Source organism: Eublepharis macularius, chromosome 3, assembly GCF_028583425.1.
Source record: "Eublepharis macularius isolate TG4126 chromosome 3, MPM_Emac_v1.0, whole genome shotgun sequence".
In the NCBI taxonomy this organism is placed as follows: Eukaryota; Metazoa; Chordata; class Lepidosauria; order Squamata; family Eublepharidae; genus Eublepharis; species Eublepharis macularius.
The window spans coordinates 48,536,866-48,562,525 of record NC_072792.1 but is presented as its reverse complement, the minus strand read 5'-3'; the positions used below and the strand labels follow the sequence as shown (position 1 = coordinate 48,562,525).

General features: G+C 40.9%; 1 protein-coding gene across 1 annotated transcript; it reads left to right on the top strand.

The window, feature by feature from the left end:
* The first annotated feature begins 524 nt into the window (after positions 1-524).
* Positions 525-25,359, top strand: LOC129326203 (sulfotransferase 1C1-like). Its single transcript, XM_054974365.1, has 8 exons — positions 525-808; positions 16,738-17,075; positions 19,101-19,229; positions 20,819-20,916; positions 21,496-21,622; positions 22,724-22,818; positions 23,518-23,698; positions 23,847-25,359. The coding sequence occupies exons 1-8, from the start codon at positions 525-527 to the stop codon at positions 23,957-23,959; spliced, it is 1,365 nt and encodes a 454-aa protein (XP_054830340.1). The 3' UTR covers positions 23,960-25,359.
* The last annotated feature ends 301 nt before the right edge of the window (positions 25,360-25,660 follow it).

Genomic DNA, 25,660 nt, shown 5'->3' with positions numbered 1-25,660 from the left:
AGTTTTTACATATATTTGTAATAAAAGACAAGTACCCTGTTACTCAGTTTCTCCTATCATGCTCTTCTCATAAAACTAAACCGATTCCAATCCAATCCTAGCCATTTAATCGTGTCCGATCCTTGGCTACTCTGTAGATCGTATCCCTCCAGGCCTTTCTGTCTCTGACTGCTTCTTTCAATTCCTTCATGTTCAGTCCAGTGTCTTTCATGATGGTATCCAGCCAGCGGGTTTTTGGTCTTCCTCTCTTCCTCATTCCACTCACCATTCCTAGCATCATTGAAGTTTCTAGTGAGTTGGCCCGCATTACATGCCCGAAATAGCTGAGCTTCTGCTTTGTAATCTTCCCCTCCAGAGACATGTCAGGTTTTATGCGTTCCAAGACAGCTTGGTTTGTTACTTTTGCTGTCCAAGGGATCCTCAGGAGTCGTCTCCAACACCACAGTTCGAATGAGTCAATTTTTCTCCTGTCCATTTTTGTTAAGGTCCATGTCTCACCTCCGTAGGTTGTTATAGGAAACACAATGGCTGTGACCAGTCGGCGCTTGGTGCTTATTGTGATATCTTTGCATTTCCGGATTGAATCCATGCTGACCATTGCTGAGCGTCAACCTGCATATCACAGGTTGCTGATTGTTCTGCCACCAACCTTTACCCCAATGTTCATCTCATCCAGGTTGAGCTTCCTCATGATTACTTCTGCGTATAAGTTGAAGAGGAATGGGGAGAGAACACAGCCTTGTCTGGTGCCTTTTCTGATCTTAAACCAATCTGTGTCTCCATATCTAGTTCGTACTGTCGCATCTTGGTCAGTGTACAGTGATCTGATCAGTCTGATTATATGGGCTGGTACTCCAATCTGCTTCAATGCAAGCCAGAGCTTGCTATGGTCGACACAATCGAAGGCTTTGGCATAGTCAATAAAGCAAATATAGAGGTCTTTGTGATATTCATTTGATTTCTCCATATAAAATTATTATCCTATAAAATATTTTCTGAAACCATATCACTTAAGGCTGTATCTTGGCTTCCCATAGCAATCTGTATTCCAGAATCTTCTCATACTCTAACAGTGCCATCCTAAACAAAGTTACACTCTTCTAAGCCCATTGACTTGAATCAATTTACAAGGGTGTAACCTGCTTAAGGCCGATTCCAGATGGCCCCCCGCCTCGCGAAACGTTGCGCTTCGTCGCGCAGAAAACGCGAAATATCGCATTTTCTCGCGCGAGTTTTGTGTGACGTCGCGCAAAACTCGCGCGAGAAAACGCGATATTTCGCGTTTTCTGCACGACGATGCGCGACGTTTCGCGAGGCGGGGGGCCATCTGGAATCGGCCTAAGATGGTACTGTAAGAGTATTCAAATCTGTATTCAAAACTATAAATATGTGAGTGTATATATGTATGAATCATGTTAGAATTTCTAAGCAGTCTAATAGTTTATCTCCACCATAAATTTGAGCATTTCATATAATATTTGTATCCTTTCTATATAGCTATTTCCCGTTTAGTGTTTTGCAGTTGATAGCCCAGGAGAGCCTGATCTCATCAGATCTCAGAAGCTAAGCAGGATCAGCCTTGGTTAGTAATTGGATGGGAGACCTCCAATAAAGACCAAGGTTGCAGGGACAAGCAATGATAAACCACATCTGTTTGTCTCTTGCCATAAAAACCCACCAGGGGTCTCCATAAGTCAACTATGACTTGAGGGCAGGATTTCATTTCATTTTCAATGACAGAAAAGCTTTCCTGGTTTGCATAATTTCTCGAGTTTGTCCACTGACATTAACATTGTAATCCTAAGAAGAGTTACTCCAGTCTAAGCCCATTTAAATAAATCAGCTTAGCGTGGAATAACTCTTCTTAGGATTCTGCTATAAGTATAGGAATGAGCAACAAAAATGCTTTGCTACATTCAAGCATGATCCATATATTATTATGGTTTATGTATTATTGTGATTATTCTTGATATCACAAGCCCTGCTCTCTGTGCCCCTACATTCATAGACAAGGTGAGTGACAACCAGAGATTTTTTTAGTAGAATTCCTAAATTTAAAAAAGGATTTGAATACCAAACATTTGATGAAAAAAACTGCATATTTGCCTTTGAATTAATTGATTGCTAATAGTTCTAAATATGAGACTCCAAGACTATTTTTTTAATAAACTTGTTGGATCCATAACTTGCATTAACTGGCCTTTTATTTCTACCTTTTATCCCTTAATAATCCCTTAACTGAAATAGCAAACCTTTTAATATAAATAGCAATGCTCAAATCCATTAATGATTTCCTTGAACACATAAGGTGCACATTGTTGTTTTTATCTAGGTCAATGGTAAATGCAAAAGCACCTCTTATGTAAAATCAGTTTTCTTTTCCCTTACACTCTCTTACAACAATTCCACTGTTTTTAATCTGATTCATACACTTTTTTCCCCGTTTATTTTTACAGTTATTGATGTGTGTGTCTGCTATTGGGGGGGGGGGGGCTCGTTGACAACAAACACCTGAAACCAGCTTGACCAGGCCACAAGCACCATAATAGAGGAAATTTAGCAGGACCAAACCACACTTTATGATTTAACATGTTGTATCTGGGTTACCCAGCTCAGACCAGTCACATGTCAGGAGCAAGGGAACTCATTTTACAAGGGTGCAGGGCCCTGATTCACACCAGGAGGGTAATGGGCTTCAGCCTCCACCCCTGGTACCAATTTTCAGCCCAAAATGGCTCTGGGGATGATATTTGGTATTAGGGGGCCTACTTTTGTGCTAATGGGTTACATGTGCAAAAGGACTGATGGATGCCTGCTAAGCAGGAAGGGAAGGAAAAAATATTCCCTCAGAGAGACATCCTTCCCTGAAAGCCTTCAGCTAGTTGTATCAGTACCTCCTTCTCACAGGAGTGATGGAGTATGCTTCTACCTTTCTCGGCATGCTCCATCATTTCCATAATGATTGAGGGGTTGTTGTCACCCCAGGGCTTCTCCCATTTCTCCCTCTCTTGCAGAAAGTACTTTACTTGTTACTTTATTTTTTTTAAAAAAAACACTTTGTTCTGTTAATGGTTATTCTATTCTATTTTTTTTTACCTCCTGGGTTTAAACCAAATTTCAGTTTACTAATGGAAAATTGTTACCCTACCAGCAGGTATACCTGACCTTTTATTTACATTGTGTATTTTCAAGGAACAATACTGAGACCGTGTACTGCCAAAGAAAATGTGATGGCTGCAGCATTTCACGCTTTTATGTCCTTGCAGAAAGCATTTTGGAAAGCCATAGGAGTCTAATGAGATTTTTATCACCTGACCATTCCTGTTTAATGTAACATCAGATATTAATTTAGCAGTGCTTCCGACACATGCAGAGCCTAGGGTCCATTTGTTGCAATGTTGAACTCTACCTCTCACTGTAGAAGTGTTAGAAAGAAAACCATATGGTACAATGTGTTTATCCTATTTCTACACAAACACACACTGTTCATCCAAGAAGCTTAAGGCTACATATAGAAAACTATTCCCTTTTTTAAAAAAAATCTTCATAGCAAGATGGCTTAAGATGAGAAACCACCTAATTGGTCATTAACATATTGGTTCCTGTTTAGAAAGTAAAAGAAACACATCACACATTATGGAGCAAAACCTGTGGCATTCTTGAGAAAGATCACAAAACAAGGATAAATCCACGGCTACTATAGTCTCCGAATCACATGGCTACAGCTATCTGCAAAATACAAATAACACATCAGAAGAAAATTTGGACTGTACATGTACTTATCTTGTTAAGTGTTAGGAAACAGAAGTCAGAAACAGATGTTATGTATTTATATTGTTACTGAATGTTATGAATTGTAATAGGATGTTGATGGTGGATCATTGTGAATTTAATTGATATTTTGCACTTGCACCTTATATAAACACTTACAGATCCACAATTACAAATTGTAATTCTTTAATTGCTCTTTAAGTGTTGCTGAAGGGAAACGTCTATTCCCTATGAAGCATTTATGGCGGAGGTTCTTTTTTTGTTATTTAAAATGAGAAACAACCATTTTCACAAAGCTACCTAGTGAGAACTATGACTACAAAGAGATTTGAACTGAGATCTTGTTGGTCAAAGTCCACTGCTCTATCTACTCCTCTATACTGGTGTACATCTGGATGTGGAAGAACCCTGATTCCAATCCCTGCTCACAAGTGATGTTGAGCAAATCATTCTGTCTTAGCCTAACCTACATCACAGGTTTGTGAAGATAAAATAAGATACTATCTCATGCCCAGCTCCTCAGGAAAAGGGATAAAACACAAATCAAGCATTGACCTTTGGAGAGAAGGCACAGTGCTGTAGCTCTGGATACAGGAATCTCTCGAGACTGTTGACCAGCAGGATTTGAGTCCAGTGGCACCTAAGAGATTTCCAGAGTGTAAGCTTCCAAGAGTCAGAGCTCCCTTCTGCAGACGTGAATAGGAATGGAGATTCCTGAGCCTTTATATCCCATCCAAAGCTGGATGGAAGGGAGGGCAACTGGATGTAAATTTACGATGCAACAATTAGAGCAGAAATTATCATCTGTAGTGAGTTAAGTATCCTAGGTCTCTGTTCAGTCCCGGGGAGAGGGAGAGGGCAGTTTCATTGTTTTGAATTTGTGAATAAACTCAGATTCAGCAATCTCATGTTGTAATCATCCCTTGAAGTTTCTGTTTGAGGACACCAGTGGAATGTCCTGGAAGATTAAAATGTTCTCCCACTAGTTTTTGAGTGTTGTGATTTCTAATGTCAGATTTATGTCCATTTATTTTTTGCATAAGGACTGACATTTATATCCTGATGTCCCACCTTGTAATAGCTATAGGAGAGGCATCTCTGTGATTACAGATGACATCAGTAGCCAAGGGGTTGTCACCTATGTGCTGTGTCAGACTACATTTCAGCTAATGAATCACACCAGACACTAGTTTGGGTTAGGAATAGCCACAACTTTATTGATTACAGCTGGATGGAGCATTGGCCTGGCATCTGGGCACGGATCCCTGTTGGCATTGGAGGCCTGGCTGCCGACCGATGCATCACCCGCCAGGCTCCTGCTGGCACACCTTGGCACACATTGTTCCATCGCTGGCCCTGCCTGGCGACCCTTGCTTCCAGATCCGTTGGGGTGAGCAGTCCCGAGGGCCCACTCACCCTGTTGGGATCCGGCCCAATGCCTCAAAACCGCCGAACCCATAAAGTTGTGACAGTGCCCCCCTTTAGTCCATGATAAGCTGAGGGTTGGAGGATGACTTGCTGCTCCTGTGGATGCTCGGGTGAAAGTGGCGCTGACCACACAGCTGGATCAGCGTGGGATGGGCGCTCTGTTACCGGAAATGGTCTCCTTGCAATAAATATGATTTATGGGGGAATTAGCTAGCAAGGAAGATGGCTATATGAGAGGTGGTAACTGGGATCTGTCACTTTTGTATACCAGGTCCCGTCCCACAATAGAACAAGCGAGTCTGGTGCTTAATATCAAACAATAACTTTTTTATTGAACACAAGAACTTCATGCACATATACACCAATTACTGGGGAAAATAATTACACACATACACAGAGTCCTAGGAAATGTAGCCAGAAATTGGGGATAGCGAGAGGGAGTAAATATATCTACCTATCCTGGAGAAGGGGGTCCAGTCCGCGGTGAGGAGAGAGAGAAGCTTCAAACGTCCAGCATCCTCGGCAAGACAAGAGGCTTAGAGCAAACCTCAAGGGAACAGCGCTTGTAGATCCGGAAACGTGTTCGATTTGAATAGGGCCAGAGCTCTACCTTTATAGGTAAAATGTGCCCTGAGGTGGAAGAGAGTCCTCCTAGCAGTTAGGACAAAGACTCCAATGGTCAGTTCCTGGGTTAGACAAAAGGCTTGAGTACTTTGATTGATGGTTGCCGGGGTGTGTGAATGCAGATGCAAAACTAGTTCCAGCGCTGCACAAAAAGGACAGTTTTTCTAATGAAGTACACCGGAGCTAGGTTAAGTGTTTTTAGGGAGGGAATACATTGTGCCAGGAACGACTGTCTATACTTATGAATGTCATTTGATTAGCTCTTCAATCATGGACAGGAGATCTCATCATGGAAGGAGGGAAAGGAATGTGCTAAGTGGGGGTGACTCTGCGAGTCCTTTGTTGCTCTGGGCACCGGTGGGGCCAGAGAGATAGTAAATCTAATCAAGCCACAATCACTCCACATGCCAGGGCAGCATTCCTTGCATGTCTGGTTCTCCTGGGCAGGATGTAGCAATGGCAGAGGCTCTCTGGTGGCTATACGGTAGCCATTTTAAACTCCAGAGGCTTGTACACTTTTAATATTACATGCAGCTATATGAAAACTGCTTTACAACTGGCAAAGGCTGGACTGACTGCTTACAGCTCCTCCTCCTCCAGGTAATTCCGCCTCCACTGCGTCCTGCACCTGGTGCCAACCCAGCCTGCCGGTGAGTCGTCAAGCTTCCTTTTATGGGGGCCTCTCTAAACTTTGCTTTCACTGTCCTGGTCTCTTGAAGCCAGAAGTTTCTTTATCATGCCTTTGGTTTCATGCAGGCCAAAGGATCCTAATGGGGGTGCCAGTGCGCCCAAACTGATCTTTACTGGGAGCTACTGAGTCAAGCAACAGTCCTCCCTGTCAAGGTTAATAATTAGGTTTTGCACAGATATATGGACTGGAAAGTCCAGTGGCAGAGTTTGCCTTTAATACCTTGAAGAAAGGCTTGGGATATTTTGGGACCATCAAGTTTGCTAACGTAATTAGCATATGGGTAGGGATTACAAGCATTAGCAACAACCCTCCTCCCCCATGCACAAAATGGGCAACTGCAAAGAAGGCAGCCACAACTGCGAAGAAGTTTCTTTATAGAAATATGCCAGAACCATTCAGGTTGGGACTCTCTGACTTGGGTAAAGTTTACCAGGTCAAGGTTGCTTGCTGGACCGAACAGGAATGGGACTCTGCTCTGGTCCCCACCCCCACACTTGCTGTTCTCCCTCTTGGACCCACCATTAACTTAAGAAAACCAAGTCTTGACAACAGGCAATTTTGGAGTTACTGATGAACCCAGGAGAAGCATTCCAACTTGTAGATGATGATTAATTTCTTTCAGTTCAGTGGTTCTCTAACTCTATAGTTCTCTTTTGTAATTCTTTTTCCTCCTCATATCTGCTGCTCATATGTCTGACAATTACCATTATTTAAGTACCATATTGAGGATCCCAAATACTGATGCCTTGATTGTTTACTCTAATCCCACCCATTTTGCCATGGATGCTGCTTTTCCTCATTATGAAAACAAGGCCTTTAGATAATTGATGCTGTGTTTAGCATTATATAACAGTACTATAAAGTTTGTTTCTTAGTAAATATATTGCATAGTGTTAATGATTTTGTGGGTGGAGGCATGCCATCACTGAAAGTTAACGGTGCTTAAATCAGTAGAGGGCTTTCAGTTACAGAGTGTCCATGAAATACTCTTCTGTCTGGTATGATCTGGCCAACAGTTTAATAAGGATATAATGCCACCGAGTTAATGAGGAATTTTCAATGTTAAGATTCAGCTGTAAAAGTTACACATTTTAAGCAAAGTGATTTTCCTTACTCAGGAAGACATCTGCATATGAGAGAAATTTCACAGAAAACCAATACAGAACGTTTAAACCAGTAAATGTGAGAATAAATTGAACAAAAACTTAGATTTCGATAACTAATTTCAGTACCTGAAAATACACCAGGGGCTGCTTGCTTTAGGTGAATCATATGCTTTTACTTACCCTGAACTGTAAAAAGAAAAACAACGCCTCTGAGAATAAAATGTACAATATCCTGGCTTCCCACTATTTCAAAAATTGGAAGCCTGCCCAAAAATATTTCAACAGGGTTCATTTAATTAATAAGTTGAAGGAAATGGGTTCTAGGGTCACCTTTTCCAGTTATGTATTTAAAGGAATAAAAAACTAAATATAGCTTTGAGAAATGCAGAGACATCTATTCATAAATTTCTTATTGCAGTTTATCATGTTAAACACTGAAAATCAATAGATCTAATTAAAGTAAAAGCCCATCAAGCAAGCAATGAGAGCTTTTAGGCAAAACAGAGCAGATAGTGACATAAATGGTCATCATGAAAGTCTGGAGAAATGGAAACGTCACTCTTTCCTCTTTCTGTTTCTAGTGTATTTATTGTACCTTTGTACTGACTGTCCTCCATTGCCATTTCTTTGATCCTGTTGCTAAAATTTCCATCAATTCATCTTGTCCTTTTGTAGAAGTCGATAAATTAGGGGGATGAGAATGCTTAAAATATTAAATCTGGGGATAAATTGAGCTATCTTGGGAAGAAGGTTAGAGCCCTTGAAGCTTCATCTACATGTCCTGTGTCAAATTCACAAGAAGTTAATTTTGCTCAAAACTAAAATCTGTGTTCCTGACCACACTCATCTTAAAATCTTACTTAGCTAGGTCATTCAACGAGCAAAATAAAATATGATCAATGAATAGATACAATATAGTATGGTTGCAGACATTTGAAAAAAAAAGCATAAATCCGAAACCAGAGGTGAAATCTTTCTGGAACAAAGTGTACTAATTAACATGACATCTTTGACGACATGGAAACTAACTAATAGGAACATATCTACAACAGCAAACCATACCCAGTAGCACAGTCTACAGTCAATGTCCCTTACCAGGACATCTCTCTGAGCCATTTATTTTGGCAATTGGCACAGACCTATTACCTGAGTAGAACACCTCCTGAAAAATTCAGTTTTTGGGGGGGCGGGGAGGTCAGGTCACATTTATTATATACATCCATATATATTTTAAAAAACAAGAGAAATGGTTTTCTGGTTAATCGCCATCAAAGCTAAAACACTGCTAACCAAATCTCAGATCACAAAATATCGATGATAAACTAAAAACAAAACTTAAAAAGTCATAGAAAAGGTAGCATCTGCCTTACAAAAGTTTCAGCACATGCTACTTGGTATTACAACTCCAGGTTCATGCCATCATGGATTTTACAGTCTGCGAGCAACACAGGGTCCTTGAAAATTGCGTGCCATTTCTTTAGCACAATGTTGTCTCACCAAGTGCCAGTCTGGGCGATGATGAACTTCTTCAGGTTCCAAATGGTGTCATTGCGTTCCACTTCACTTGCACTTTCTGGTGGTACTCACATATTTTTCAGTCCATTTAACCAAGGGATTAATCTGTTATCAAACACCTTGTGTAACAGGTATCCAGTTCCTACTGAAGGTTCCCAGCAAGGGGAGGTAAATTAATAGGGAAAGGGAGAAGGTGTGTATGAAAGACAAAATCAGTCTATATTCATAGCAGTTACTGGCATTTCATGTTGCACAAGTTCCAACAGACTTCATACTCCATTCCTTTTAGCTCTTCTTTACCCATCTCCCTCCTAGCTTTATTGCATTCATTGTGACATTGTTTTACTGCACAGTTCTCCAATTTTGTAATCATGTTTTATTGTATTATTATTTTTAGGATGTTGATCTCTAATTTTATAGTCCAGTTTTATTTTGTTATTTGTTGAATGTACTCTACTGTTGCTATTGTGTTGTTTTAAATTGTATAATCTGTGTTGTGTCTTGACAAACCCAACTGCTTCTCAGAAAAACTTTCTCCTTTGGGAGAATAATTGTTGGCAGGCACCAAATAAATCCTATTCTTTGGGCAGGAATTCACCTAAATTCTAATAAGAATTTCCTTGTCTCTAGGACATTTTGTTGAAAAAATAAATGGCAGTGACTGTAGGAGATGTTTGTTGAAAGCAGTGATTCCCCATGAGGGAGAAGAAACGTTTTGCTTATTCTGAATTTTCCAGTAAACAGCAATCTATGCTGTTTTGGATTCCTTGCTTTGTGCTTATTCTCTGATGCTGCATTCCAACATAGGTTTAATAATAATAATAACATTCGATTTATATACCACCCTTCAGGACAACTTAACGCCCACTCAGAGTGGTTTACAAAGTATGCCATTATTATCCCCACAACAAAACACCCTGTGGGGTGGGTGGGGCTGAGAGAGCTCTGAGAGAGCTGTGACTGACCCAAGGTCACCCAGCTGGCTTCAAGTGGAGGAGCGGGGAATCAAACCCGGCTCCCCAGATTAGAGTCCCACGCTCTTAACCACTACACCAAACTGGCTCTCTTAAGAGCTGTGTGACACTTGTTAAACTTCTCATTTCCTCCTAAATGTGGGTTTTAAGTTCCGCAAGGCAAAGACTGGTCTTCTGCCTACATTACTCTATAAATTGACATTTTAGTGCATTGTTGTCTGATTCTGTAACCCGGTTTTATTCGGGGTCAGCTGTTTGTTGCATTGGTTTAAACTGTGTAATCTGTCCTGAGAAAGGTGGGCTATAAATGAACCAAATAAACAAATAAAATTGACTTGGAGATTTGTACTTTTTTCTTCTTTTGGTAAATCCTAATAGGCGGTTATTCAAGGAATGGAAGATTTGCAGTTCTTGCAGTCCACACTGAGCTGTTCTTTGGCCACCCTGATCTCCCACACCTGCATGCATGACAGGAAGTACTGATAATGCACCTAGGGATCTCCTTTACTTCCTCCCACAATGATGTTCTGACTCCCATTGACGTTCCAACTGCCACAGTGAGGTCTCACCAACAGAAAGCGCGGGATACCGTTGGTTAGCACCAATGGCTTGTTGAATAGGATTTAATTTTAAAAGATGGAGAATAGTATGTGACAGTGAAATCTGATGTGAGTATATGTGCCGTCAAGTCACAACTGACTTATGGAGACCCCAGCAAGGGCCTTTCAAGGTAAGTGGGAAGCAGAGCTGGTTTGCCCCTGCCTTCCTCTGCAGTCTTCCTTGGTGGTCACCCATCCATATAGTGACCCTGCCTAGCTTCTAAGATCTGATGAGACTGGGCTAGACTGTATTGCCTTCCCTCAATTTGATCTCTAGCAAGTATTAATTAAGTTGTGCAGACAAATAGGAATGGAGTGCAAAACCAGCTCTGGTGAAAAATGAGACAAATCAGTGAGATCCCAGCAGGTATACTGAACCTTTGTCAAGTCCCAAAGGGATTAAGTACATCTATTGTTCTCTCAGTTGTTCCCACCATCAAGGATTAGGAAAGAAAACCCAGTAATTTCAGACATTGGCTAAACAATAGACAGTAATAGCTAAAATTGGTGTGCAGAAGCTAGCATGGCTAAGATTCAAGCAGTTGGTTGGATTCAACTATATTTTCAACTGGTGATGGCGGTGGGGAGAGGGAAATCCCCCACCCCAATCCTGTTTACTACCACTGCTCCAGAAGCCAGTGGGAGAAAAATAATGTTTTAAAAACGCCTGTCATTGATGTTGTGACATCATTTCAGTGGAAAACACAGAAGTGACATCAGTCTGTTCTATGAATCATTGGAAAGTCTATGGTTTTACTATACAGTTTCTGACAATTCATAGAAAGGTATGAGACATCACACTATCATACAATGATATCCCCCATGTCCCTGCCCCCCTCCAGATTCCCATTGGTTATCAGGCCATGCTTGGCAAACCTAGGCTGTTTCCAGATGGCTTACCTGAAGCCACTCCATGCCGCAATGTTGTGGATCGTGCCGGGGAAAACGCAAAATATTGCGTTTTCTCGCACGAGTTTTGCGACGTCTCGCGCGAGTTGCGCGATGTCGTGCAAAACTTGCGTGAGAAAACGCGTTATTTCGCGTTTTCCCCAGCACGATCCACAACATTGCGGCATGGAGCGGCTTCAGGTAAGCCATCTGGAAACGGCCCTAGTTAGTGAAAAAAGGAGTAATGGGTCCCCTTTGTTTGTGTGTGTCATGTGCTTCCAACTTATAACAGCCCTATGAATCAACAACCTCTAAAAGTCCTATCATTGACAGCCTCTTGCTCTGCTCTTGTAAGCTAAAGCCCGTGGTTTCCTTTATTGAGTCAGTAGAACTTACGTTGGGTCTTCCCATCTTTCTAATTCCTTTGACTTTTTCTAGCATTATTGTCTTTTCCAGTCTTCTCATGATGTGACCAAAGTACCATAGCCTCAGTTTAGTCAACTTTTAGGAAAAATTCAGGCTTGATTTGACAGTTCATGGTTTCCATAAAACTCTTCTCCAGCATCACATTTCAAATGAATTGATTTTTTTTCCTGTCAGCTTTCTTCACTATTCAGCTTTCATATCCATACATAGTAATGGGGAATACCATAATATGAATTAGCTTGAACTTGGTCACCAGTGACACTTCCTCATCCGTAAGGATCTTTTCTAGTTCTTTCTTGGCTTCCATTCCAATTCTGATTTCTTAATTGCAGTCTTCCTTTCGGTTGATAATTGAGGAATAGAAAATCTTTAACAATTTCAGCTTCTTCATTGTTAACCTTAAAATTGTGTAATTCTTCAGTAGTCATTACTTTTGACTTTTTGATGTTCAGCTATATTCCAGCTTTGGACTTTCTCCTTTAAATTTCATCAGTAGTTGTTTCAAGTCTTCACTGTTTTCTGCCAGAAATGTGATGTCTGCATATCTCAAATTCTTAATGCTCCTTCCACCAATTTTATGCATCAAAACAATCAGATGTTGCAGTATACCGATTTCATTTAAAATGCTCCATAGTTTTTCATGATTAACATAGCCAAAGGCTTTGCTGTCATCTGTAAAACACAAGCTGATTTTCTTCTGAAATTCTCTGGCATGGTACCCCATTACAAATTTGCAATGCAATCTCTAGCGCCTCTTCCTTTTCTGAATCCAGCTGGAACATCTCTTTTTTAGAATTGTAACGTAGCTTGAACATTTCCAGTCTGCTGATCATCCCAAAATGCTGTGCTGAAGATCGTGGGAACGACATGGATGAAAGCCATGTGGAACAGAAGCATTGGGGAGCACGGAGTGAAGAAAATGGCATCTCCCATTTTTGCTCCTACTGCTCCATCAAGCAGCAGTGGGGCATAGGGGCTGGGGGGTAGGACATTGCCTGGCCTGGCCTCCCTACATAGGATTGTAGTGAGGAAAAGTATTTGGTGAGCTAGAGAGGGGGAAAACCCTGCTGGATCTAAACAAAGAATGAGAAGTAATAAATCAGCATAACATACTTCAGAGGGCCAAGTGTTCAATAAAAACAGGGGTTGATTGTTATAAGTGACAAACCAGACAGCAAAAATGTCCCCCAGTTTTCATTTTTTACAGGAATTTACAGCTCCCTTTGGCTGCTTTGAAAATTGGGGGAGTTGTGGAGGCAAGGAACTTTAAAAATGTCCTCCTGTACCTTTTAAAAATCAAATAATCACTTCCCTCCTCAAACCCCTCCCCCCAACCTCTATTAATCCCAAACTGAGGAACCATGCTTGACAATAACTCACAACTGTAAGGTAAAATTATGGTTCTGATGCTGGGGGAAGGCTCTGCAATGGTTACATAACTAACTGATGATGAAGCCAGCCAAGTTAATAGTTGCACAGTGAGCTAGAATATTATTTTAAATGGATTTACAGAACAATTCTAAACAGAGTCATGCCCTTCTAAACCCACTGACTTCAATGTTGTTTTCATCTTTGAACATCTAAATTTTGATATCGCTTGGTTATTAACTGTCACCAAGGAAGCCAGAAATCATTAACCCAGCCTGGCTCCTTCCCAGTTCTTAAAAGCCTAAATGGAGGGTGGGGGAACGATCTTGCAAATTAGTGCTGGCCTGTTCCCGTGCCACATAGTGATACATATTTCATTTCATGATTTAAAAAATAGGACAAAGCTTCTGAATTCTCTAATCTTAAGCATGTTTACGTAAATGCAAGTTCGTGGAAATAACATGTTAGCCTAATCTAAATGTTCTCATAGAATGAAGTCTTACTGTGTTCAATGGACGTCACCATACTATCCAGCTACAAACAAGCAGTTATTAATACCATTATTAACGTCAGTTTTTTTAAAATGTAGAGTGTAATGGTTAAGAGTGTAGTGTTGTATCTTGAACACCATGAACAGAATCACTTTCTTTTTATCCTCATTTGTTACATCATTTGCAGTGAAAAATGTGTAATAATTTCACAGTATTTCTCCCAAGTTTGTTTCCATGGATCAAATTGTGACACATCCCCCAGTGGCAGCCATTTTCTCCTATCTTAAGGAATTACTTACAAGTTACAACATCAACCAAAAAATAAAGAAATACTCCCTTCTGAGGCAGGTCATTTGCCAAGATGGGGCTTCAGTTTATCCTCTTCACCATATGTTGTATCTTGAGCACCAGTCCATACCAGCTTTATATAAAATAAACAGGTTTTTATTCAGTTCTCACTCAGACTCAGCCTGCAATTCTAGTCAGCCTCTCAGAGCTTCTCTACACAAGACTCCTGACTCATGTTCTTCACATGTTGAGAGATGCAATGTTAGCTGGGAAGTGTAGTTTTAAATGACAGAGCCAGCAGAGATTGCTCTGGAGGGGACAGATTTTCTTACAGCCCTCCACCACCTCTGCTGTGCCAGACTGTCTCCTCTTCCAGAGCCTTTGCCCTGCCAAGTCTTGGTTAATTCAAAGTTTTAAGTAGTAAAGGCGGCAGGGCAAACGCTCTGGAAGCGGAGATAGTCCAGCATGCCATAGGCAGCAAAGGGCTGTGAGAGAATCTGTCCACTCTGGAGTGCTCTTCACCTGCTCTGTCATTTAAAACTACACTTCCAGGCTAACATTGCGTCTCCTGACACTTGACAAACATGTGCCCAGGCATCTTGTGTAGAGACTCAACAGCCACCAGTTGCTACCGGACCCTGAAAGGCCAAGACAGAAGAACATGCAAAGCAGAAAACTGTCCCCTAGAGGCTGCTTGTGCACATTACAACAAAGGGCACAAACCCAAAGCCATCCTAGAACTAGTTAGGATAGATATTCAATTCTGGCTCCAGTGTAAACCCAGTGCAGGCACAGCTTTACTGGTGAAGGGACCAGAAATGTGCAGTGCTAAGGAGTTCCACCCACTTTCTGAAAAGCAGGCGGGCACCTCATTGAGGATCCCCGCATTCATTCATAGGGTAGCCATAAGTTGAAAGACCCTTTATGGCACATAACACACTCATTAGTAAGCAGTAATGCTAGGGACAGTTTAAAATCCCCTGTTCTAGTTAATTTGATTAGTTAATTTGATTGGTCTTATTGCGGGTTGTGTTATTTTGTTGGTCTTAATACAAGGTATTTTATTGCTGTAGAGCTACTTTTTTGTCTTTTGGGGATGAGTTCCATTTTCGTCATTTCAGATACAAACACAGGAAAATCAGGAAAAAGCAAAGTATAAAGAGCTAGGAACCATTATTTATATACTTTAAAAGAGCACAACTTTATATACTTTATATACTTTATATACTTTAAGAGCACAACTTTCTGTTGTGTTCTTGGATCCCAAGTCTCCCAAAATAGCTTATAATGTCTATAAAATACTCAGTTGAAACATCAGCATAACAATAAAATAGACTATTATTAACAACTCTGTTGTCATTGGCTCCTGCTGAACCACCCTCTTCTCTCCTTCCTCCTGTTTCAGTGTTCTAATATGTAAACTCTGACCAATCCCTCTCGACTCTCTTGTCTCTAGAATACCTGGCTGGATATAAATTTAGTGTGCACTACCCAGTCATTTTTCCACCAGTCAAGATTTCTAAGGACCTGGACATCACAGCTTGGTAATTCAGAGTCTAATGCCTTGTATTGTGAAGAAAACGACAATTCCTTCAGATCAATTACATTCAATTAAAAAAACACTGGACAAGGAATCTAGAAAAACACCCTTCAACGTGTGCTGTGAGTATACTTCTGTAGCAGAGATGCTATTCTATTAATTTATTTTAGTTTTATTTTATTTATCAAATTTATACCCTGCCTTCCTTGCGAATGGGCTCAGGGCAGCTAACAACAACGGAAACCGTTATGCATTAAAATGATAAACAGTTATCTAAAAAATATGTAAAAGCCTTTGGGGCCTGTGAGTAATGGACAGCAAGCAATAACCAACATTGACAATCATAACATTTCTTCTTTCAGGTCAGATCGGTTGGAAAAATACATATTTGGAAACTATTCAATAAGATCAGAATAAAGAAATAGATAAATAACCAAGTGTAACCTAGATTTCATTTATAATTAAGGAAGAGAAATTATTGCCTTTTAAAAACTGTATATTTTAAATGCCATGGGGAAAGTATGGGAGCTTATCCCTACACCTTGTTAACATACTCTATTATTTGGCTAGTCATGGATCCAAAATGCTCAGCTTGCTTAGCACAAAATCAAAAAATAAAACTATCCCATTATTTTGCTTTACATTTTCTTCTATCAAAATTAACAAGATAAGCATCTTGTGCTTTTAAAACCAAAACCCCTTGTTTCTATGCAGGCAATCTCTTGCCTGATGTAGGTCAAAGGGTACGTTTAAATTCTTCTGGCCTAAGATTTTTTTAAACAATAGTAGCAGCATCATTTTCTTGTGTGACTTAAACTATGCATTATCATAAGTGGATGTATTGTCGAAGGCTTTCACGGCCGGAGAACGATGGTTGTTGTGGGTTTTCCGGGCTGTATTGCCGTGGTCTTGGCATTGTATCATAAGTGGCTTCATTCCTTTGAAATTATATCAAACTGTTTGTGCAACATAGGTTCTTTATCCTCCAAGCTTTAGTGTGAGAGATTCACTTAATTTGATCTCTGCAGGAACAGTTTGGCGTTCCATGGTGGGAGTAGCTCAATAGGCTTAGCACCGTTTTGGGAGACCCCAGCTGACACTGTATTGTACATATTGAGCTGGTTCCAGACCCCAGCTATCAAGGAATATTCTTCTTCAAAAGAAATCCAAGCAACTGTGAAAAGATTTGTTCTTCCTCTTCACGAAAAGATGAAAGATATAAAAGTTGACTGGAAAGTGACCCGTTTTGAAGTTGCTGAGGTGGATGGGATTCCTCTTACCAAAAAAATGTGTGAAATGTGGGATAAAACCTGGGCTTTCCAAGCCAGACCTGATGATCTTCTCATAGCAACTTATGCAAAGGCAGGTAAGTGTGTGGGCAGAAAAGAAAGGAAGTCAGTACACATTCCCTTTCTGGCCTGAATCCCACACTTTGGTACCCTCATCTAACCTGGAATGACCTAAGACTTTAATACCCTGCTCCCATCTCCCCCCCCCCACTACAGCTTACCTGGCAGGTGGGGTGAAAGACAGGGAACAGGCCTCTTGTTTGAGGCCCAAATTGGCCCACAGTGAAATGCTCACGTGCTCCCCAGACTTGCACGCTGACACTTCCCAGAAATAATGCTGGTGCAGAGCCATGAGTGCACTTTGCAAGTGCACAAGGAGAATCCACAAGCACCAGGAAGGTAAGCACTGGGTACCCACCCCCGTTCACACTGGGAGGGTAAGGGGACCTAGCAGCCCTACTATCACTACAAGTTCCACCTTCCCAACAGAATCATGGTGCATTTTGTACACCTCTTAAGGGTTCTCTGGCTTTTCCCTGCTCTTTCCCAAACCTGCTTTGCTCCAAAATTATGATAAATATTGCAGCAAACTTGGATGGCTGCTGTGTGGGCAAGAAAGTTAGGATTTTCCTGGTTTTACTCATATGCAGGGCCGGATCTAGGGGGGACAGGGGGGTAGTCTGCCCCCGGCGCCGCCAGGGAGGGGGCGCCGGGAGCAGCTCCCAGCTGCCAGAGTGCACAGGTGGCAGCGCGGGCAGCCTCACAGCCCCCTGCGCTGCTTTTTGCCTGCCCTGCAGGGCAGGGGGTGCGCGGCAAGCCGGCCACCCCCTGTCTTGCGGGGAGGCGAATGCCGTGGGCAGCCTCGCAGCCCCCCACACTGCTTTTGCCTGCCCTGGAGGGCAGGGGGTGCCCGGCAAGCCGGCCGCCCCGTCCTCTCCTGCGGGGCAGGCGAAAGCAGCACGGGCGGCTGCGAGGCCGCCCGCGCCATTCGCCTGTGGGGAGGCGAATGGTGCGGACGGCCTTGCCTGCCCTGGAGGGCAGGGGGTGCGCCTGCCCTGGAGGGCAGGGGGTGCGCAGCAAGCCGGCTGCCCCCTGTCCTGCGGAGCAGGCGAAAGTAGAGTGGGGGGCTGTGAGGCCGTCCGCACCATTCGCCTGCAGGGAGGCGAATGGGGCAGGCGGCTTCTCAGCCCTGCACACTGCTTCCATCCGCCCTGCGTGATGACGTCACCAAAGTAACATCATCACACAGTGCGGGGAGCATGCACATGCTGCGCGCGCGCGCGCGCGCGCGTGTGAGGCAGTCAGCCTACGGTTGCCCCGGGCGTGGGCAACCCTAGACCCGGCGCTGCTCATATAGCAGCCTTTTCCCCACAACAGCCATTTCTTACCCTGCCACCGGTGGGGGGAGGCTTTTAAAAAAACTGGCAACTGAATATTGTTATATTGATATAATGTTAAACAATACATATAACAAATTCTCTGAATCCCCAGCTTTCATTTTTTTTAAATAGCCTCTAGCACCTTTTGTTGCAGAGATAAAAAGGGAAAGGCATCTCTCTCCAAAAAAAGGGACTGTGTATTATTGATAAAATGATACATTCAGTTGCTGATGTTTTTTAAAAATTAGGAAAACCCTGGAGATGTGGGGGTGGGAGGTTGGAATGGCTACTGCTGGAAGAGTGGGATAGAGGAACTTTGGGTAAAGATGCCAAGTGGAACCCATGTTGATGCTACATTGTACTGACAGCTGCATCAACAATCAGGAAACTACACAAGTCTGTCCTTGTGCAGAAAACATCCTTGTGACTCAGGAGGCTCAAGTTAGGGTTACCAGGTCTCCCAGTATAGTGGCAGACCCCCTTCCTGCCTTACAGTTATGGGTAAATCACACAGTTTGGGGTGAATGCTAAAGTGTCAGCAGAATGACATCTCTTCTTGGTTGTGCTGGAAATGACGTCATTGTGCCAGGGACACTGGTGTCCCCCAAACCATAAGTCCCCATCTCCCCTATCTCCCAGCGGTTGCAGCCCTATCTCTAGTCCACAATACATTTGTTAATTTTTACTGTGCCACATTCCTTTGTTCTTTTTTGCTATTTGCAGGTACAACATGGACTCAGGAGATTGTAGACTTGATCCAACATGAGGGAGACACTGAGAAATGTAAACGTGCTTCCATTTATGAACGTCAGCCTTTTATTGAATGGTTTTTGCATGAAAGTTTACCCTTGGGTAAGCAACATACAACCAGATGTGTTGGTTAAAAATAATTCTGACAATAATGGATACAATATCGCTAAGTCATTTTAAAAGCCTCTGATATGATGGAATTATTTCTTGATAAAACAAAAAAGATAAAGCAAGTCTCTTTTTTATAGACAGACTGGGATCATATCTGCTTTTAATATACATGCATAAATAAATAAATAAATATAGACATTGAAATATACACCTTCATCTCACTGGATGGAACATAGAACCAGTTAAGAACAGTATGTGATTTTAAAAATTCTATTGTCTTCTAAAGGATTATTTGAAAATAAAAACCTGAATTTTACACTAAAACATTGCCCATGACTATTTCCTGAAGCAATATATTTTGTTCTGAAACAGCATTCTCTCTGAAAGTTCAACAAAATGAATGAAAAAGTCATCCTGACAGCAGAAAATAATTTTGCCTTTTCTCCTGAAAGATTTAGTTTTTTATTTTGAACTTTTTCCTTCATCATAACAAACCACAAATTTCCTATAAATAAACCACTTAGTAAATTGTACTGAAAGGAAGAAATTATTAGTCACAAATTAATCTGTAGCTATAATTTACTTTGATATTCTAGGCAAAATTCCCAGATTAGATATAGACAGTAGAGATGGGCACGAACTGGGAAAAAACCATGTGGTTCGTGGTTTGTTGTGTTTCACGAACCACGAATGTTCACAAACTTGCCCTGGTTCGCGAACCACTTCATTTGGTTCATGAAAACATCACTTCCAGGTCAGCAGAAGATCTGCAGAGAGCCCATCCCCACTGTTGCCTAGGAAACTGATTGATTGGTGCCAGGCTGTCTGCAGTGATGAACCGAAATATGAACCAAACGAACTAGGCTAAAATTCATCACAGTTCGAGGATACAAAAAGTGCTATATATGGCGGAAATGGACAAATTAACAAGGAAACTGAGAGAGCAAGATCCAAAGGAATTTTTTGAGGACTGGGGGAAATTGAAAAAATACTTAGAAAAAAGATGGGATGTTAAAGGACAATTATGGTCTTTTGAGTGTTATTAAGTAAGATAAGATATAATGTAAATCTTTACCAGTAAGTTTAAAATAACAACTAAGAGATAGTATTTGTAACAAGAAACGGGGGGTTGCAGTGCTGTTGGAAGTCAACAGAGGAAAGGGGGTGGGGAGGGGGTGGGGAGCATACTATATCTATAGGGGATAATTAGTAAATAAGATGTAATAACATTATATATGTTATGTTAACCATCCAATAAATTTTTTCAAAAAATAATCACAGTTCGTGAGAAATGAGCTTCCACAAACCGCTGGCTCAAAACCACAAACTGGCCTGGTTCATGAAGAACTTCGGTTCATATTTTGGCTCGTGCCTGCCTCTAATAGACAGAAGTTATAATTCATCTTTCAACTAAGCTCAAAGGTCTCTGAAAGGAGACAAACATCCTATTATTCACTATAGGTAAACTATAGCAGAAAAGTAATATTGTTAATATGTCTTGGAAAGTCTGGTTCATAAGCACATAAAATGGTACTGAAGAAGTTTAAAAACCACTGGTGAATAACTGGATTTTTCCACAGGCCGGGAACTAGCTGAAACAATGCCCTCACCAAGGACACTGAAAACTCATCTTCCTGTTCAGCTTGTACCACCATCCTTTTGGGAGCAAAACTGTAAGGTAATGTGGTTGGCAGAGACTTTGATCTATTTAACTGGAGTAGAATTAAAACCACATATAATACTAACAGTTTTCTGAAATGTAATGACCTTCTGTAGACATTACATTCTGTAGACATACTGGGTGCTTCCCAACCATATGTATCAGGAACATGCATTTCCGCAGTGCACCAGATATCATTGTATTGTGTAAATTGGGCAAAATTTTTAATGTGTTTTCTATACTGTCTCCATACACATGGAAAATCCACGTTGCCGAATTCACATGATAACGCTGATTGTGTATAGTGAGTGCATAGTGGTGAGCACACATTCCCATTAAGTGCTGACAGTAGTCTTCCATTTCCATGAATATAACAGTGGTGGAGGACTATCTTCTTATATGAATTTTAAAAACTCCACTGATCATCTTCCACTACTACCAGTGGAACAGCCAAGATGTTTCATTCAAACATACACTTTCTAAACAGAAAAGGCTGAGGACTAGTTAACAATCTACTTCTTGTCCAGCTAATTATTGTCTACTTAATGCTCATGTGTAATAATTTTGGTATCCTCTTCTCTTCTACACTCAAACTAGATCATCTATGTGGCAAGAAATGCTAAAGACAACGCAGTGTCTTACTACCACTTCCATAGGATGAATCAAATTATGCCTGAGCCAGGAACATGGGAGGAGTTTCTTGAGAAATACATAGCTGGAAAAGGTGAACAGATTGTCTTGAAACATGTTATTTTTTAAAATATAAAGAAGTGTAATCTTACCTCTTTAATTTAAATTCCAGCATTACACAGTTACATGGTTACTTTCTAATGAGAACAGTTTCTTTGACAACTGTTTTGAGGCAACTCATACAAATATATAAGATATATCTGTATATATATATATATCTGTATAGATATAAGAAGACCGGTTCTATCATCCATCTAGTTAACAGTGGCCAGTCAGTTGCTCTGGATAACCAGAAACAACACAGAGGCCAAGACCTCTGTGTTGCCTCTAGCATTGATATTCAGTGCTTCCTTGTTCCTTCCTCTCCTTGCCTATCTCTTCCGCATCTTGCAGCCATGATGAGGGCAGCACACCCATCCTGCATCTGGTGTAGCTCAGACAGATCAGAATGCTATTCCTATTCTTTTCCTATTCTCAGGGTCTCTCTAGATATGCAGTCTTTAAACAGTTGGGTTCAGGTTCCCCAGACCCAACTCATGTTCCTGCAGCCACACAGCAGCTATGGGGAATGGCTGTTAAAAAAATAAAGGAGAGCCCAAACAGCCTCAGAACAGTAAGGCAGGGGGAATTAGGGCTCTTGCCTCAGCCATCAAGCCATTTCCCCATGTTAAAATAGCATGGGGGTAGGGGATTTCCTTGTTTTTACTGGGGAACCCAGACCCAACTCTTTAAAAACCTGCATGTCTAGAGAAATCCTCAGTGGAGTTCCTTAGATAAAAGACTCGTATTACTTGTCTAAAGCTCCATGTGGAAGTTTGTTCCTCTGCACACACTCACGCACGTGCACACACACACTTTGCTGCACCCATTTAAATTCTAATGTTTGCCATTCTTACAATCATAGTCCATACAACTGTTTGGGTAAATGCTAATGAATAATCCGCCTTGAGACTCAGTGAGAAAGGTGGACGAAAATAACACACAGAAATAAATAAATAATGCACTCCAAGACTAGACATATATTAGAAATTCAGTTTGGGACAATAGATACGTTCAACTGAAGATATCACTTCTCTTCAAGAAGCCAACTGAGCATTTTGTTGAGTTGGGTGTTGAGTCTAATTTGGTATTTCAGTGCTCTGGGGCTCCTGGTATGATCACGTAAAAGGATGGTGGAAGGCAAAAGATAATTACCGTATTCTCTACCTCTTCTATGAAGACATCAAGGAGGTGAGCATTTTTTCGCGCTTCAGTTAAATCTATTTAAGCCATGTCCCATTGAGCTCCATGTGACATAACTTAAATTCAAACACACCACTTAACTGATGGATTGATAACGTCCATATGCTTAGCGTTCTGCTTTCTGAAGCAGCGTATCTGGATGATACTCAACAGAAATATTTTGTGAATGGCAAGTTGAATGTTAGCTTAGCCGTCTTCCCACTTACAGTATAAGAATATAATTGCTTCTTTGCTGTGTCTTTCTGTGGCCAACCAGATGTATGTAGGTGCTCTTAACAGTGGAATGAAGATAAATTTTTATTTATGAATTGTATCTGACATTCAGATATGCTTCCACTTAATATGAAGGCTCTATTTAGCTATCATAGTTTAAAAGCACTGCTAGCCCTGTCCTCCATGATTTTAATGGTTTTCAGTGCCATCTTAGCTAGTAGACCTCACATCTTTGGATAGTGGATTACGCTCAACTTTTCACTGTGTGAAAAAGTAGCTCTTTTTCTCTGTCCTTTATCTATCTCCTGTCAGTTTCACTAGATCAGAGTTCTACACAGAAAGAAAGCTTTCCTTTCTCTATTTGTAAGTAGAAACAGTAATATTTAAGTTGTTTAGACAGCTTTTGCTCCATCCATTGAATGTTTTTTCTCTCTCCCTAATTCTGTTAATTGTCTGGTTTCACTTTCTCCACAGAATCCAAGACGTGAAATCCAGAAGGTGATTCAATTCCTGGAAAAGGACTTGGAAAATGATGTTCTAGATAAGATCATCCATTATACACAATTTGAGATCATGAAAAATAATCCTATGGCAAACTACACTACTGTGCCTCCAGAGATACTGAATCATAAAATCTCCCCATTCATGAGAAAAGGTGCTATATTGTGCAAATGGCAGTTTCTTATCAATAGAACAACCATTTTTATTACTAACATTAATAAAATAGAGAAAATAAATTTTATTTCCTGAAATGAAACAGAACTTTTGCAGTCAATAACTGCTTCTGTTTTCTCCTGCTCTAGGAGCTGTTGGAGACTGGAAGAACCATTTTACTGTAGCACAAAATGAGAGATTTGACGAAGACTACGAGCAGAAGATGGCAGGAACTTCTCTAACTTTCCGCATGGAGCTTTAAGGAAGAACAGATTCTTCATTATAGCAATATTATACCACCACTAGCACCCCATTACTTCTACAGAATTTATTTATAATACCATAATTTAAAATATTTCTATCCTGCGTTTCCAGTAAATCATGTTCCAACTGTGGCTTCATACTTTCTGGTCATGATTTCTTTTAAGATTTTATGTAGACAAGCATCAAAAAACTTTTCTTTTAAGCTTGTAGTCGTAATTATAATTCATTCTTAATTTCGAATTATTATTTATTTAAGAGTAATTCTCATGGACTAACAACAGTAAATGTGTTTAGGTAGCTCACACTTAAGGACCCAACTGCATTCCAAGCTAAATTCTGTTATATGCAGCTGCCCAGCTCTATTGATCCTGTATACACTAGATCTGTTCCACATTAGAAGTACATCCTGAGGTCATACACAGTTGGATTATTCTGAAGCAATAGGCAGCACAATCCTATGCATATTTACTCAGAATCATAGACTCATGGGGTTGGAAGAGACCTCTAGGGTCATCTAGTCCAACCCCTTGCACAATGCAGGAAATTCAGAGTTCTCTCCTCCCCTCCATACACACACACACCCTTACTGCATGCCCAGAAGATGGCAAAACATCATCAGGATCCCTAGCCAAACTGGCCTGGGGAAAATTGCTACTTGACCCCAAGGTTGCAATTGGCCTTACCCTAGGCGTGTAACAAGGGGCCAAGACAACTAAGCACTGGTGTAACCCTTCCTGCCCTCCATCTCATGATCTGCCTGGTTCACAGAATAAGTATTGCTCTCAGATGGCTATCTAGTCTCTGCTTAAAAACCTTCAAAGGAGAGCTCATCATCTCCCGAAGAAGCCTGTTCTGCTGAGGGACCACCCTGTAAGGAAGTTCTTATGTTTAGCTGAAAACTCTTTTGATTTAATTTCAAAGTAAGAAGTAAGTCCCATTGAGTTCAATATGTTTTACTTCCAATGTGGATGGGATTGTAATCTGGATTGCCCCTTTTCTCCACTTCCATTCAGTATTTCCTAATTTCTTCTTTATTTCATGTTAGACCTTCTCTTTTTGTCTACTCACTCCACTTTCTCCTTTCCTAAAAACAATGCTTAATTTGAACAAGGCTTTCCAGCACACAACTCCAGTATTTCTTTCATACTAGAGTTTAGCTTGGATAGATTAGATAATGGGAATATGAATTTGAGACCTGGCATGTCTCTAGTAATCATAGCTTGTGAGAAAGACAGGAGAAGATACCAAAATGCAAGAGCAGAACTGTTTCATCCCCCACCCCACTTCAAGATGGGCTCCAGAAAATCTTGCTGGCCTTCTATTTTGTAAATCCTTCTGCACCACTATGCACTACGTTAATTTGTTGTTTCCTTAAACCATTGCTTTTACAAAAATGTACAACTGACAAAAAATAAACAAATGCTCGTTATAGGTAGAGACTGCACGTATTGCTTTTGTATATATAGATCACAGAAATTTCAGAAAGCATTGCAGTAGCTGTACTTTTAAAATACAGAAAGAAAACTAAATGAAGAAATTGGATCAGTTACAAATGTATACAAAAAGACCCTTCAGCCCTGGATCTTGTTATCAATACCACACGTGAGGCAAAAGATCCATACAAGCGTTCCACCTGTGCAGACAACTGGAGCTGTCTAAGGATACCAACTCCAGGTTGGGAAATGCCTGGAGATTTGGG

What these genes read in the sequence shown, in the direction of transcription:
- LOC129326203 (XM_054974365.1), top strand. Translation starts at nt 525, where the DNA reads ATGGCTGTGACCAGTCGGCGCTTGGTGCTTATTGTGATATCTTTGCAT. An exon ending in GTTCGTACTGTCGCATCTTG is followed by an intron (nt 809 to 16,737) that starts GTCAGTGTACAG and finishes TGATCTCTGCAG; the next exon opens with GAACAGTTTGGCGTTCCATG. An exon ending in TCTATGAAGACATCAAGGAG is followed by an intron (nt 22,819 to 23,517) that starts GTGAGCATTTTT and finishes CTTTCTCCACAG; the next exon opens with AATCCAAGACGTGAAATCCA.